Source organism: Phacochoerus africanus, chromosome 3 (assembly GCF_016906955.1).
Source record: "Phacochoerus africanus isolate WHEZ1 chromosome 3, ROS_Pafr_v1, whole genome shotgun sequence".
In the NCBI taxonomy this organism is placed as follows: domain Eukaryota; kingdom Metazoa; phylum Chordata; class Mammalia; order Artiodactyla; family Suidae; genus Phacochoerus; species Phacochoerus africanus.
The window spans coordinates 169,914,990-169,931,339 of record NC_062546.1 but is presented as its reverse complement, the minus strand read 5'-3'; the positions used below and the strand labels follow the sequence as shown (position 1 = coordinate 169,931,339).

At 47.4% G+C, this 16,350-nt stretch overlaps 1 protein-coding gene across 1 annotated transcript in view; it reads right to left on the bottom strand.

The window, feature by feature from the left end:
• LOC125123424 (aldehyde oxidase 2) overlaps nt 1–14,678 on the bottom strand; it is a 94,182-nt gene extending 79,504 nt beyond the window's left edge. Inside the window, exons 1-7 of the mRNA XM_047773184.1 lie at nt 14,498–14,678; nt 11,055–11,127; nt 9,243–9,339; nt 8,230–8,338; nt 6,181–6,307; nt 4,299–4,360; nt 1,938–2,027 (exon numbers count right to left, since the gene is read on the bottom strand). Coding sequence (XP_047629140.1) covers nt 1,938–2,027; nt 4,299–4,360; nt 6,181–6,307; nt 8,230–8,338; nt 9,243–9,339; nt 11,055–11,127; nt 14,498–14,551 — 612 coding nt within the window. The 5' untranslated portion in view covers nt 14,552–14,678. The remainder of the gene's footprint in view (nt 1–1,937; nt 2,028–4,298; nt 4,361–6,180; nt 6,308–8,229; nt 8,339–9,242; nt 9,340–11,054; nt 11,128–14,497) is intronic.
• Between the last annotated feature and the right edge of the window lie 1,672 nt (nt 14,679–16,350).

Below are 16,350 nucleotides of genomic sequence, written 5' to 3'. Positions count from 1 at the left end.
AGAAGTAATGCCTATTTGGAAGGGTAATTGTGACAAGCAGGTTATAGCTCGGTTTTCTAAATGACCTGACATTTGTCCAACATTCCCTCCTTTTTTTTTTTCCCCCTTCCTATCTCTCTAAAGTCTTCCTGGGTTCTAGAACGAAAACTTATAATTGTTCTTTGTGTAGGGTCCTAGTAGGATCACAGACTGAGGCATTACTGACCAACATCTGAAGGATCTGTTTTTTTAAAATTAATTAATTAATTAATTTTTTTGCTTTTTTTGCTTTTTAGGGCCGCACCCGTGGCATATGGAATTTTCCAGGCTAGGGGTTGAACAGGAGCTACAGTTGTCGGCCTATGCCACAGCCACAGCAATGCCAGATCCAAGCCACATTTGCGACTTATACTACAGCTCACAGCAACACCAGATCCTTAACCCACTGAGCAAGGCCAGGGATTGAACAAGTATCCTCAAGGATCCTAGTCTGTTCATTACCACTGTGCCACAACAGGAACTCTCAAAGGATCTGTTTTGTGTTAGTTGGAATTAAAAGTGTGGGCAGTACCTGGGGCGCATTAATGTGTATCTACAAAATCTAGAAATAAGACAGTGTCTGAGAATTAAAATGTAAAACAAACACAACGAATCAGAGCTGAAGACCTGAGCTGTACAAATAAAGCATGTCCATGTGGGAGCTGGGTAAAGTGGAGGTTCAAAGCCCAGGTTCTGACTTCAAGTTCCCCTAAATAGGGGCTAGGCCAAGACTTCACAGCTCCTCTGCAGATGAAACTAACATAGCTTCAAGAGAAGGGAGCATCCTGGGGCAGATGTCACAGGATAGACAAGCTTGCCATGCAGCAGGTTCACCTCATGGACAGGGGTCTTCTCTAATGTTACCCTTAAGTTTAGCCAGCTGCTCTGCCTCCATACCCACCAAGTGACCTTGCACTTACAATGCGGCTTCCTGCGTGTATTTCCCTATAGGGAAAGGTCACGTGGCTCAATGATCATAAGATCCACCTTAAAGTGTGTTTCCTCTTTATAAATGAATATCAGGGCATAGTCCAGTTTAAATATGCTTTTTTTTTTGAGTTTGATTAAAGTGACTCAGGTGGTCCCCAGAGCGCAGTGATGGCCCGAATTGAATTCCTGAGGCCACAAAATCAAGACTCAGACTTTAAAATGAACTGAGCCCTCCAGGGAGAAGTGGTCCTTGGTGCAGTTGTTAGGGGAGGGTGCAGCACCCCTTCCTTGGGGCATCCCCTGCTCCACTGAACAGCTTCCCCAGACCAAGGGAAAGTGACAGGGGAGGCCGAGGATGGGGACAAGGTAGATGTGAAGAATAGAAAGAGACAGAGCTGGGAAATGCCAGGCTCAGTTGCGTCTAAGGCCAGCTCTGTTCTCTTAGAGTTCTCTGTCTACAGGAAGCAGACGTCCCACATTCTAACTTCTCTAAGTAATTCCTTTAGGAACTTGGCAGAGTCTTTTGTGGAAACTAGTGTCTCTCAGAGAGCAGAGCAGACTGGGTGTAGGCTGGACTTCCCAGCTGCAGGGACCGTGAACTTGCCATGTGACTCTGGATGGGCTCCTCAGCCTTCCTGAGGCTGCAGTGCCCTCTGTCTGCAAAGGGGACACAGGGATGAGAGACAGCCCTGCACGAGGAGGGCCAGGCTAGGATGGGACTCCCCAGAGTTGGGGTGGGTCTTTTTTCTCTCATCTGAGTGGTGTATGTTTCATTGTTTCAGCCTTCCAGAGAGGGAAGGGGAAAGTCAGAGCCTGGGCTTTGAACCTCCACCTTACCCAGCTCCCACATGAACATGCTTCATTCGTATATGCACTTGAGACGTGTGTACGAACAGCGGAGAATAACCATCAAAACCAACAAACACAGCTTCCACACTGGCCTGCATTAAGCGATGCTCTCGGGGAGAGGACGAAACAAAGGGACTCACGTCACTTTTTCTGTCGAGTGAGGCAGAATCATTTTCTCCCTGATCCAGGCAGCATTTTCCCGTTCCTTTCTGTTGACAGCCACTTGACTCCTAGGACAGGGAAATGCCTTGAGATGAAAAACTTTTAAACATGTAAATGGGGTGTGTGCCTTGAAGGGTTTGGCAATTTAAATGAGATTCCAAATTTTTAGAGTCATTTTGGGTGGTTTCTGTTGGAAAGGGGTATTCATAAGATTTTTTTAATATATTTTTTAAATAAAATGATACAGATAGAATATATAGACTATAGAATATATACATAATATAACTTGCATAAGACAATAATAAAGAATATGGAAAAGCATCAAAGAAATAAATTATCATTATTCCACTGAAATTTTTTACAGAATATATATTTGCACTATATTTATGGTAGAATATACTTTTTTTTTTTTTTTTAAGGCCACACCTATGGCATATGGAAGTTCCCAGGCTAGGGGTCAAACTGGAGCTGTAGCTGCCAGCCTGCACCACAGCCACAGCAATGCCAGATCCGAGCTGCATCTGAGACCTACACTGAAGCTTGTGGCCATGCTGGATCCTTAACCCACTGAGTGAGGCCAGGGATTGAACCCACATCCTCATGGAGATAGTGTCCTATTCTTAACTCACTGAGCCACAACAAGGACTCCAGAATATACTTTTTACTTTGGTTTTTTGTTCATTTTTTTGGCCTATTGTTTTTTTCATTTATTTGCTTATCATTAAAAAGTCTTTAAAGTATAATTTTGCTGATTGCATAATAGTTCATCTTCTGGTTATTCCGTAATGTACTTGTAACATTTGCTATTGATGTATACTTAAGTTTTTCCCCCCAACATTTTATACCTACAAATAACATAATGAACATTTCTGTTCATTACATGCACAGCTTTGAGTATATCCCTGAATTTTTTCTTAGGTGAATTCCTAGTAGTAGAGTCAATTATAAGTTGCTTTTTAGAGCAATTTATGCATTATCTAGTATATATAAGATTCGACAATACTGAGTATTATCATTTATATAAGGACCTTGAAAAAGAAAAAAATGTAAAAAAGAAAAACGGGAGTTCCCATCGTGGCGCAGTGGTTAACGAATCCGACTAGGAACCATGTGGTTGCGGGTTCGATCCCTGCCCTTGCTCAGTGGGTTGATGATCCGGCGTTGCCATGAGCTGTGGTGTAGGTTGCAGACGCGGCTCGGGATCCCGTGTTGCTGTGGCTCTGGCGTAGGCTGGCAGCTGCAGCTCCGGTTCGACCCCTAGCCTGGGAACCTCCATATGCCAAGGGAGCGGCCCAAGAAATGGCAAAAAAAGACCAAAAAAAAAAAAAAACAAACCGAAAACCATTTTGGAAACAGATCTCCCTGACATTTGTGATCTGCTTGGGATGGACTGGGAATCAATAGACAATCAATTAATTCGTTTTCTTTTTTTTTTAGGGCCACCCCTGTGGCATATGGAAGTTCGCAGGCTAGAGGTCGAATCAGAGCTATAGCTGCCCACCTATGCCACAGCCTTGCAGGATCCAAGCCATGTCTGCGACCTACATCACAGCTCATGGCAACGAAGGATCCTTAACCCACTGAGTGAGGCCAGGGATCGAACCTTCATCTCATGGATACTAATAGGGTTCATTACCACTGAGCCACAAGTGGAACACCGACAATCAGTTGTAAAGAAGTTTTCCATTTGCCGGTTCTTTCATTTCTCATTTCCTCCAAGCTTACCTCTTGTATCTTCTTCCTCAAATAATTTCTCCTAAGTTTCTAGCAAAATAATTTCTTCCAGGCACTTCAGTTCTCCCTCTCTGCACAAGTGTCTCAGGCTGTCACCTTCCTACTTCTGTCCATGGAGCAAAACCAGCTGGGCCAAGGTAGTAGCGCTTCCTCTCTCACTCAAAACTCTGACCGCTTCTGTGATGGGTCCCGAGTGAGTGATAACCGAAGCAGCCAGTCTTCTCTTGCTTAGTCCGTAGCAGCCTCGGGTATTCCCACAGGAGCTCCTGCTCCTTTTAGCCATTAAGTTCCCTGGGGCTGGCTAGTGGCAGGGTGGGTCTCTGACTATATTTTTGCCTTTATCCTCAGAGTCTGTGTCTGGAAAGGTAGATAACACCCACATTCCGGAGGGAGCCAGGTTTCCTTTAACTTCCTTTATTTGTATTTCACAAGTGCTTTTCCATTTACACCAGCAAGTTGATGGGTTTACAAGCTGTTCATTTCATTTCTCAGCGCGTCAACTTTGGCTCCCCCGTGTGGCACTAGAAGATGGGACGCGCAAGCGCCCGGGACCTGCCTGTCGGTCATTCTCGCTTTGAAGAGTATCCGCACAGCCCCCTACTCACCGAGCAAAAGGTCTTTCCACTCTCGAGAATTGGCCGATACCCAGTGCAGCGGCAGAGGTTACCTAATCAGAGAAGAAGCAGTTATCAGTAGGCTTTATTTTTACTGGTTTCTTTAAGAAGTTAAACACAGGTGCTTCGTTTTGTTTTTGAGAATACTTAAATATCTGCCAGATGGTTTACTGCTTTTTTTTTCTTAGATAATTATCTCTCCCACCCCAACAATTCTAGTTTTATTCACTGTTCCAAAAAAGTTAATGGTCTCTCTGGTGCGTTCACTTGCAACCATCTATTAAATTATTCATTCATTCATTTAACACGAATCTATCGACAACTATATTTCAAATACTATGTAAGTCAGGGGATCCTTAAACAAAATAGAGGCCTTTTCTAAGGCTCTATATGAGTGAAATATCATGCCTTAGGCAGCTTGTTTGTAGTGCCTCTCAGTGGATTTTAGGTCACTGCATCAGAATTTCCCGGGAATATTTGCCTAAAATGCAAATCCCTGGCCTTTCTGCAATGTCCTGAATCAGAATGTCGGGGGACAGGCCAAGGAATCTGCATTTAGGAGGTCTGCGGGTAAGTCGATTGCGTGGTAGTGAGTGAGGACCTCAGATTTCCAAGGATGAAGACATGGGCGAGGATGGGGTGGAGGGGGGTCCGTGTGGAACGGAGTTCATCTGGGAAGGCTTCACAATGAGGCTCAGGCTTGAAGGATGAGCAAGCCGTGGTGGGTGGAGAGCAGGGGAGGGGCATTTGAGGTTCACAGAGCAGCATGAGCAAAGGTGTAGAAGTGGGATCGTGCGGAGGATTGAGGGTTGAAAGGAGACGGGCCAGCGGGGATCAAGGAGCTGAGGAGGAAGTTTGAGTTCCGGAAGCCAGGTTCTCTGAGTGGCAGGTGAAGGAGGTAGGCGTGGCCACACCGCGAAGGGGGAGGAGCTGCGGAAGGACCTCAGGCTGGCAGGGTTTCAGGCGACTTGATCTGATTTTCTAAAGCGGAGCAGAGAGGGTACAGAAGTCTGTAAAAGTAACTGGCAGATAGGAGAGTGTGCCCTGTGCGCTCTAAGAACCGTTGTGTATCTAACAGATGTCTTGTTTGGAGATTGTTGACACCTGCATGTGAGGTTTATTGATCCTGTGAAAGGGATGTGTTTATGAATTCCTCCGTAGTAACTTAACCACTGCAAAATTTAAAGGATCCCTTAGATACATGAAGGACTCCGTTATGGGTCAAATCGTGTCCCCCCCCCCCCCCAAAAAAAAGATCTGTTGAGGTCCTAACCTCTGAAACCTGTGAGTGTGACCTTATTTGGAAATCTGCAGGGATGCAGATATAATCAAGTTAAGATGAGGCCCTAAAAGTTCAAGGTCCAGTGACTAGATTATATAGAAGGGAATGTGGACCCAGAGCCCAGGGGAGGAGGCCACAGGAAGACCGAGGCAGAGATTGGAGTGACAAATCTATAAGCCAAAGAACACCAACCACCAGAATCTAGGAAGAGGGAAGGAGGGACCCTCTTCTAGAGCCTTCAGAAGGAGCAGGGCCCTGCCTGGCTCCTTGATTTCAGACTCTTAGCCTCTAGAACTGTGAGAGGAGAAATTCCTGTTGTAAGCTCCGCCCCTTCACCCCATCCAGTTTGTGGTGCTTCGTCATCAGAGCCTACAGGATGGCAGCCACATAAGTCACTGGCAGAGAAGTGAGGGGTCAAAATGGGGCCACGTGCGCTGCTTAGTTCTGTGCAGCAAGACATTCTTCTCTGCTCCTGGGTGAACAGCAGCTACGTCAGAAACAACCGAGGGGGGTCCCTGAGCGGGGCTGGGGGTGGCATTGTGGGGAGGAGCAGCCCGAGGCACACCCCCACCTGGCCTCGGGCAGACCTACCCCCCAGGGCTGCCAGGAGCTGCTCCTCTGAGGGCTGCGGGTGGTTCCTGAGCAGCGCATATATGGACATCACCATCCCCGGGGTGCAGAAGCCGCACTGGGTGCCGTGGCTCTTGGCAAGTCTCTCCTGGAAGGACACGGGGGTGGTCACAGGCCCTGCCTCCCTGCTGCCCCTGCCTCCCGCCGGGTCCACAGTCTGCGTCTCCCTCGCCTTGGTGGAACCCGCTCCCTGAGCAGTGCATCCTCCCCTTGGGCAGAGTGGCGTCCCCTGGCCTCTGCCGCTCCTGGAGGAGGTGACCCCGGAGCCCTGTTCTAGCATCACCGTCGCTTCTCATGCTCCAGGGCTGAGATTCTTCTCCTTGGAAATCAGGAATGCCCAGCCTCCATTCCCAGAATGAGAAGACTTCTCCAGAAATCAATAATCACGAGGAACGTGCGTGTGATTTCAAAAGCAGTTTTCTTGAGCACCCCCACGTCTTTCCCAGCTGGCTCTGACCGTGGAGACCGCTTTCTGATTAACTCCGGGATTCTCCACTGTTGATTTTGCCTTACTCTCTTCTTTGAATTATTTTGTATTGGCTCGAAGGAGCCCTATTTTCAAAGGTCCAAGATTTTGGTCTGTATCCTAGATCTTTGCTATTTAAAGTGTAGTCTGTGGACCAGAAGTGTTCGTTCCACCCTGGGGGAGCTTGTGGGAAACATGGAACCTCATGCTTCTGCTCCAAACCTCTTGACCCAGAATCTGCTTTTTTAAACAAGCTCCCAGCTTATTATTATTATTTTTAATATTTAGAAAAGATTTCTTTCACTCATTTGATAGCCTTTGCTCACATTGCAGGTGCACAATTTTCTTTTTTTTCCTTTTCTTTTTTTTTTTTGTCTTTTTGCCATTTCTTGGGCCGCTACCGTGGCATATGGAGATTCCCAGGCTAGGGGTCCAATCAGAGCTGTAGCTGCCAGCCTACACCAGAGCCACAGCAACTCGGGACCCGAGCCGTGTCTGCGACCCACACCACAGCTCACAGCAATGCCGGATCCTTAACCCACTGAGCGAGGCCAGGGATCAAACCCACAACCTCATGGTTCCTAGTCGGATTCATTAACCACTGCTCCACAACGGGAACTCCTGCATGCTTTTCTTTTAAGTGTGAGTCCGTAACACAATAATTGTGTACTCAGAGGGTTACAGCGTCAACTGGGCAAATGTCCAAATGTCCTTATTTCGCTATCCTAAAGGTACAGTAAGAAGTTGTGGGTCTGCTCCCACTTATTTAATTCCTGGGCCCATTAAAGCTTGAGAAGCCCTGCTCTGGATTCAGAATGTAGTGTAACTCTGGGATTCAGGTTTATCAGCCTTGGTGAGACCATCTTCTCTGACCTTCTCAGAGACGCTAGTATATTCTGCTGGGGCCTTTGCCTTTGCTGACCTTCCTGGAATTGATTCTCACATGGTTAAAATCCAGGCTCCTCCTGCCTAGAAGGACCTGCAGTGTTAGTCGGTCTGGATGTGTAACTCTCCAAACCCCCGTGACAATAACAGAGGAAGTGATGTCTTTCTGCCAACGCATGTCACGGTACTCTTAAAACCAGTCTCTGTGTTCCAGCTTCAAGTTAAGAATTGGAGAAATAATTGTCCTCGTGCTCAGGTACAGTCACCCTCAATTCTGATTTTACTCCAAAGACCTCCATGCCACAGGGAATAATCCTGAATTTTACCCTGTTAGCCTCAGATATGTTTTATTCTATGCATAATACCCTTTGTGCAATATTTATTCTGCATCACAGTCTAATAGGCATTAATCAATGTTTTGATCACACTGTTATCATTCAAGCAGAAAAAAGTCAGATGAAATACAGTCTTCTAATGAAATATGCATGATCTTTAGCTTTCTTTCAAATCACTTAACAGTTATTATTATCTTGATCAATATGCATCCAAAGCTTCTACTTACAGGACCGCAATCTTGAAGCCCTAGGAGGTACAACCAACACGGCATTGATTAGAAAGACAGAGTGAAGCAGTGAGAAAGTTAGGCTGTACGCTCTCACCTGCACGGGGTGAAGCCTGGTTTTGATGCTTCCAACTCCTTCCACAGTGGTGACAGCAGCTCCATACAGAGAGCAGATGGGCACCAGGCATGCGGTGACAGAGAAGTGTCTTTATATGAGAAACACAAGGAAAATCAAAAGGAATAATGTAGTTCTGCCTGGGTGCGAACTGGGAACCAAAAAGGGCAACAGAAACCCCCCCAAGCCCATCACCCAGCCCAGACGATGGGCAACTGGAGGGGTGGCTGGAAGGGAGAATTTAGAGTCCTCCCTGCTGACTCTGTACTATCTGTAAGAACTGGGGATCCTTAGGGGCAATATGGGCATTCTGACCTCAGAACACCTTGCCAAGCCCAGAAGAGGTCTACCTGGGTCTGGATTCATGGGCAATATTCTAACTAGTATTCATCAGGACAGTGGTCCCATAACAGGTAAAAGGCTTTGTTTTTTAACCACATTTAAGACTTTTTTTGCTTGTTCATTTTAAACTCTCTGTGTAAGGTCATTCGGCAGTGTGGGATGGCCAGTGTCCTGAGGCCATTTCTTGATTTCTTGGGCCAGTGGATTTGGGAGCAGCCCAAGGTCTGGAATCTGGCCCTTAATGAAAGGATGGAGTCATGGCCTGGGTCCAGCCCAACAGTAGAAAAAGCATTAGCGTCAGAGCCAGAAAATGTGAGTTCAAGTCCTTGTTCCATGGCTTACTAGTTATATGACCTTGAAACAGTTACTTCATCCTTTTAAGCCTCTGTTTCCCCATGTGTACAGTGAATGGTTAGCCTAAATTGGGGTTTCTTAACCTGGGATGCATTGCTGGGTCTTGGGAGGTCCATGATCTCCTGGAAAGTGGGTGCAAAATGTTATTAATTTTTGTAAAATCTCATAGCTTTATCAGATTGTCAGAGGGGTCTAAGACTTAGAGAGGGTGAGAACCACAAGACCAGAAGGTCCTTAGAAACCTTTCTCAGCTGGGAGATGAGAATGCAAGCCTGGCCTCTGGGCGTCTGGGCAGATACCTTATCTTCTGGGACACGGGGTCTCGCTTCGACACCATCACGGTGCAGGCACCACAGCCTCCTCTTCCGCAGGCATACTTGGTTCCTGTGAGGCATACTGGGAGGGGGGCTGTCAAGGAAAAGACTCCCAAGCAGACACGTCCCCTCCGGTAGAGCTGCCTCCCTCCCTGGGGTGTTGCAGGTGAGAAAAGATCTCCTTTGGGGGGGTGACGTGCAAGTCTGAGAAGTCATTCCCCTGCCTCCAGGCCTGGGTCGGGGACCCTCTGTGTCTTACTAGCTGTGACGCTGGAAGGTCACAGCTAACTAGCCTCTCCCTGCCTGTTTTCGCACTTGCAGCGAGGGAAAAGCAATACCTACCCTATCTTCACAGGCTTGTCATAAGCATCTTGCTGGATAACAGAAGTAAAAACCCTTGGGAAAAAATCTTATTTCATTATAGATGTTCTTCTGGGTTAATCATCTAACTGGAAGAGAAATTTCCATTTAGCAGTTTAATGTATTGCTAGTGTTGCCCAGTAATTTGTACTGCATTTGATACCAAGTGAGTGAGCCCTCAGAGAAAACCCCCATCCTTCTTTTCTTTTTCTTTTTTTTGTCTTTTTGTCTTTTTAGGGCTGTGCCCTCGGCACATGGAGGTTCCCAGGATAGGGGGTCTAATTGGAGCTATAACTGCCGGCCTATGACAGAGCCACAGCAAGGCCAGATGCGAGCCGTGTCTGTGACCTACACCGCAGCTCATGGCAACACTGGACCCTTAACCCACCCTCATCATCCTTAGTCGGATTTGTTTCCTCTGTGCCACGACAGGAACTCCATCCATCCTTATTTTCAAATCCTACCTTTGCTCCTGTTTGGTCCAATCGCAAGCCTCAGCCTCTGCCCCCTCTCTTTAGCCATCCTTCTCCCTCATTGTGGTCTATTTCCACCCAGTTTATGGATTGGATGTAATTACCTAGACTGGCTACAAACACTTCAGGATCATTGACTCTTTTTTTCATAAGCCATATAGCTTGTTCACTGAAGTTAGGTCATAACCATAAATGCTTATCAGAGAGGTCTGTGAATGAGTAGAGTGGGTTGGGTATAATTGGAGCGCTTGTGCTCCGCTTTGGACGGCAGGGGAGTGGGTGGTGATGGACAGTCCCCCACTCAGCTCTAAGCAAGACCGCTGCCAGGCAGGAAGGACTATCTTCCCATTGCTGCATGAGAAACTCCTATTTTTTAAATATGAGATTTCCTAATTTTCAAACAGTCGCCATAAATTAAAAGCTGTGTAGGCTTTCCAATAAAACTTGTAATTTCTATCTTTTGGGGGGGGGGGCTTCTCTGCGAGATTCGATTTACCAATTAAGATAGGTTTGCATCATGAAGATCTACATTTCAGAGTATAGAATGGTGGGGGCAAATCTGCGGTGAGAAAACAGATGTCGAGAAAGGCAATCTTTTCTTACGACAGGTGCTGTCCCTGAATCTGGAGATCTTGGTTGTCCTCCAGGGCAGGGGACGTGCAACACAAAACTCTATTGCATAACCACTCTCTTGGGGATCAGAAGGCCCTTAAAAGAATAATTAGTCCTGAAGTAAAGAGCTTAGCTTCTATTTCATGGCTATTAAATCGAGATATAAGGAAACTCTGGGGAAACTTTATCCTCTCCAAATAGCTCAATTAACTTAATATGCTTAGAACCAGTTCCAAAAGCAAATAGAGAGCAAGAGCCAAGGGGCCTGGCTGTGGGGGGTGGAAAGATCGGATTAATTCTGATAATCTCAGCTGGCCTAAGTTTTAAGGCAAACATAAGACACGGCCAAGACAGATCAAAAGGGTCCAGTTCTTTCGTAGGAAGGTCAGCAGCGTGACTTCTGGGTCCGCATTCCTCTCGATCACCTGCGTTAGCGACAGAAAAGGGATGATGGTGGGGTTGGAGTGGGTGACCCAGCGGAATGCCTGCCGTGGCCGACTTGGTTTATGGACTGGGCTATAGGAGGCCTGATTTCATTTGCCTCTTTTTTTGTGTGTGCTCTAAAGGCAACTTTTTCATATGTTCATAGAGTAGGAGACTCGCCGAGCAACTGTGCAACAACGCTCATCTACATGATGAGAGCTGGGAACCACCACAGTGTAAGATGCCCTGGGAGTTTCATTCTTCATGTTTGCTCCACTATCTAATTTTGTGGAGTCTTCCCACTCAGCCAAGTCAGGCTTTTGTACTCTTGAAATATTTCAAATTGGGGAAGGACTTGGATGCTGTGTGTGTGTGTGTGTGTGTGTGTGTGTGTGTGTGAGGGGGTTCTTGAGAGAAGAAGCTTGAATAGGAAGAGTTTCGATTCTTATTTTTTTTTAAATTTTTTTTATTTAAAGGCTGCCTCCTTGGCATATGGAAGTTCCTGGGCCAGGGATCGAATCCGAGTCACAGCTGAGACCTATGCTGCAGCTATGGCAACACCAGATCCTTTAACCCATTGTGCCAGGCTGGGGATCGAACCTGTGCCTCCACAGTGACCAGAGCTGCTGCTGTCGGATTCTTAACCCACTGTGCCACAGTGAGAACTCCAAGAATTAATATTCTGGCACCTCTGAGACAACTCCTGTGGGGAGCACATTTTGATAATATTAGGGATCCCAAGAATTGGTGGCAGAAAGGGGAAGCAGGGGAAGTGCTGCCACCCTGGTGTAGCCCCCGAGGATGCCAATCCCCTCATGGCAGCATGGTTAATGGTGTGCTTTGTGAGCCCAGCTTGGAACCCAGGGAGGCTCTGGAGGAACACTAGAATTCCTGCCTCCCTCAACTTGAAAAGTGGGGGATTTTTGGGTTCCATCATGGCACAGCGGAAACAAATCTGACTAGGAACCATGAGGTTTCAGGTTCGATCCCTCGCCTCGCACAGTGAGTTAAGGATCCGGTGTTGCTGTGGCTGTGGTGTAGGATGGTGGCTACAGCTCTGCTTGGACCCCTAGCCTGGGAACCTCCATATGCCACAGGTGTGGCCCTAAAAAGGAAAAAAAAAAAGAAAGAAAGAAAAGTGGGGGATTTAGCACTCTCGAACCATGGAGGGGCCTTCCTTGGTGCGTCTTTCTTACTTGCTTGTTTCCTGTGACTTTGCCTTTGGGTGTCCTGCCAATATCTACAACCATTCTGATGCAACAGAGGGAAGGGAGCTACAGTGGGCTGTTCATGTGACATTCTTCTTTCTCCCCAGAAGAAAAACATGCACTTGTGTAGCCCTCAAAGAATAAAAAAAGTACAGGAAGCTGCTTCCAAGTTGAGATATTACAATTCAGCTGCTCTCTGGATCTCCAGGGGGCTGCTATCACTGCCAGAAGCAGCCTCCTCTGCCTGCCCTTACTCCCATCCCAAGTCCTTTGAAAGCATTTGATGAGAATGTGGTTGGATAATACTTGTATTATCTAGCTGACTCTACCCCTACAACACAGTCCGTATTTCCTCTAGCCCTTGGCTTATTCCCTGTTCTGGCTGCAGCCGCTTCCTCCCGGGCTAATGAATCAGAAGGGATGTGGGACAGAACATAGAGCAAGGAGGTTCCAAAGCCTAGGCCAATGGAACAAGCCAGTAAGGACTCAGCTCGTGAGTGAGTTTTGGAAGAAATTATGGTGGCTGCTGGCTGTGGAGACTGGATACAGGAGAGAGAGCTTGAACGGAAATGATGGGAAGAATATAGAGGCTCTGTGTGCTCGCTCATTCCTTGGGCCGAGCCCCTGCGTGGGGCGGGGGTGGGGGTACATGACCAAACCCTAGTTAGGTTTGTGGGATTGGGAGCTGAGGGGCCCTGGAGGAGAGGTGGGCAAGACCCCAGGAAAGCCGCATGCCTTGGAGCCATAGAACGGCTCCCTTGAGAGGCAGATAGAGACGCATGAGAGGCAGATAGAGACGCATGAGAGGCATGGGCCTGGCAGGCGGCACTGAAGGTGATCTTGTGGCCTGTGTGGACTGATGGTGAGGCCTGGAGGGGAGGATGCCAGAGAAATGTCAAAGTTTCCTCCTGGAACCTAACTGCAACTCAGGGAAATAGGGTGGCTGGAAATTGCAATTACATTTCAACTACTCCTGGAGTTCCTGTCGTGGCTCAGTGGTCAAACCCGACTAGGATCCATGAGGACTCAGGTTCAATTCCTGGTTTTGCTCAGGGGGTTAAGGATCCAGCATTGCCATGAGCTGTGGTGTAGGTCGCAGACGCAGCTCAGATTCTTAGTTGCTGTGGCTGTGGCTGTGGCTGGTAGCCATAGCTCCAGTTTGACCCCTAGCCTGGGAACCTCCATATGCCATGCGTGCGGCCCTAAAAGACAAAAAAACAAAACAAAACCCCAAACCAAAAAAAATTTCAACTACTCCTGTATAACGGAAACTCCACAGAAAATTAAGTTCATAAATAGAAAAATAAAGAAACCCCATGATCTTTTCTGGTTTGTCAATAGATCATGGACATATAGGACAGACTCGTGTTTGCTGGTAGGGAGGCATAGGGAGTGGGATGGGTTGGGAATCTGGGGTTAGTAGGTGAGAACTCTTGCATTTGGAGTGGATGGGCAATTAGATTCTGCTGCATAGTGCAGGAAACTATATATCTAATCACTTGTGATGGAACATGATAGAGGATAATGTGAAAAAAAGAAAGTACATATATATGTATGATGGGGTCACTTTGCTGTACAAAGAAATTGACAGAATGTTGTAAATCAATCATAATAAAAAATTAAAAAAATAAATAAGGGGTTGCCAAAAAAAAAAAAAGCTCCATTTCTTATCTTCCTGAGTTTGAGAATCAAGGTATGTTGCTTGATTCTACAAGGTATGTTGTAGAATAGAATGCTTGCAATATATCAGGCCCAGTGCAATGGGCTTATAAGTATTTAAGAGCTTCCTAATCAATGAAAAATCATCTCTCTTTTAATCTTTATAATAGCCATAGGAAGTGGATTCTAAAGGTGGGTACCCGGAGATGCAGGGAGGTGAAGCAACTTGTGGAAGGTTACACAGTAAATGGCAGAGCTGGAATGGATGCCAGGCTGTCTCACCCCAAGGCATGTGATTAACCCCAATGCTTTACCGCCTCCCCGCCTTCCCAGAGGCTGAGCCCTGGCTGAGTGGAGAACAGGCCAAATTAGCCTGGTTCCTGGTCTCTGACTTCTTGTCCCTGCCTGGAAGAGTCCCAACCCACAGAGGCCACAAGTGCTCCCCTCACACTTCACGTTTCCTGCTGTCTCCACAAACAGGGTAGTAACCCCCCCCCATACTTACCTTCCTCCCGTTCACGAAGAAAACCAACTCATCTGATCTGGACGGGCAGGGCATTGCTCCTGCAAGTAAGTTTCTCTTTACAGGTCAAGGTGGGAAGGCTCTTTGGCACCAGCTGCAGAAATGAGCAGAAAGGATTTCGGTCCAAGCAACTGAAATCTCTCCCTGTGCAGAAGCAGATGGCTTGGAGCCCCAGGGCGAGGCGTGGAGAATCTTTTTAAATGGAGGGCCCCCTTGTGGCCCGGCCTCCCAGCTCATGCCTCACTTTGCCTCCTACCAATCCTGGCTTGAAGTGTGCTCTGTGAACAGCCTGCACCCTTTCTTCTTTCCTTGGAGGCTGGAAGCTGGAAGCTGGAAGCTGGAAGCTGGAAGCTGGAAGCTGGAAGGCCTCAGAGTGAAAACTGTAAACAACCATCTAAACATAAACCCGCTCTGCATGCTGCCTCTGCCCCAGGAATGCGTCCTGGATGGATTTCATCCTTCTCAAAGAGAGCTAGCGGTGGGCTTTCTGAGACTCCCGTTTTCCCCAGCATTGTTCTTATTCTAGCTGCAGAAATGTCTTCTTGTAGGAAATCATATGCACAAGCCCAGTCTGTGTCCCAAAGTGGAGGTGTGGGGTGTCACACCAACCGAGTCCCTTCATGCCTTTCCTCTCCACCCACGGGAATATTCCACCGCAAAAAGTGATCTAGTCAAGGGGACCACTTGACAGGTAAATACACTGGGGCCCAGATAGGGGAATTCAGTAGCGCAGGGTCACACAAACAGGCAAAACGGGAACTAAAACCAAGATTTCTTGAATTAAAATAACTTTAGTGTGCAAACAGATTCATTAATTTAAAAAAATATCATTTTTGATATGCTTGAAGATCTCCAGTTAGATATATGTGTATAAATTCAAGCAGTTCTTGGAGTTCCCGTTGTGGCTCAAGGGTTAACAAACCCGACTAGTATCCATGAAGATGCGGGTTTGATCCCTGGCTCGCTCAGTGGGTTAAGGATCCGGCGTTGCTGTGAGCTGTGGTGTAGGTTGCAGACGTGGCTGGGATTCCGAGTTGCTGTGGCTGTGGCGTAGGCCGGCAGCTGTAGCTCTGACTGGACCCCTAACCTGGTAACGTCCATATGCCGCGGGTGCAGCCCTAAAAAGACAGTAACAAAGACAACAAAATCAAGCAGTTCTTCTTTCCGTGAAAAGAACACCTGGGACTGGCTTCCCTGGTGGGTGAAACAGGTTGCGGCCGATTGGTCTGGTTTCAGGACAGGAGGCAAGAGCAGCACTTCCTGGCTCACTGTTGTCGGAATTGCTCCCTTGTCTGAAGGTGACCTCTATGTGGCACCGCCTCAGGCCAGAGAGGGCAAAGACCTGGCATCCTCCTGCATTGCCTAATTGACGAAGATCCTCTTTCCTGCTTGGTCCAGATGTGGCTTCAGAGTCCTTCCCCGTGCAGAGCTCTTCCAGAAAAACATTCCTTGTCAAGTGGAGTTGCCAGCTTCCAGCTCTCTTTAGAATTCTAATTCCTGGGTCCCAGCAGTGCCTGCTTCATATACCCACGGAGATGCGTGTGTCAAAAAGCAGTTAAATGAATCTACAACCGGGGCAGGAGAGGAGAAGTTGGAGATCACACCATGAATTAGAAGGACCTTCAGGTCAGCCTTTTTGACCATGACACTCCTGCTAAAAATACCCCCAGCAGCGTTCCAAGGCTCGGAACCTAAGGTCCAAACTCCTCAGCCCGTGTGAGAAGCCCTCCAGGATCTGCTCTGGTTTCTGGCCTCGCACTCTTGCTCTTCCGGAGATGTCTCCTGCTCCAGCCAAACTGTTCCTCTCATTGTCATCCTCCTGCTTCAACTTGGCA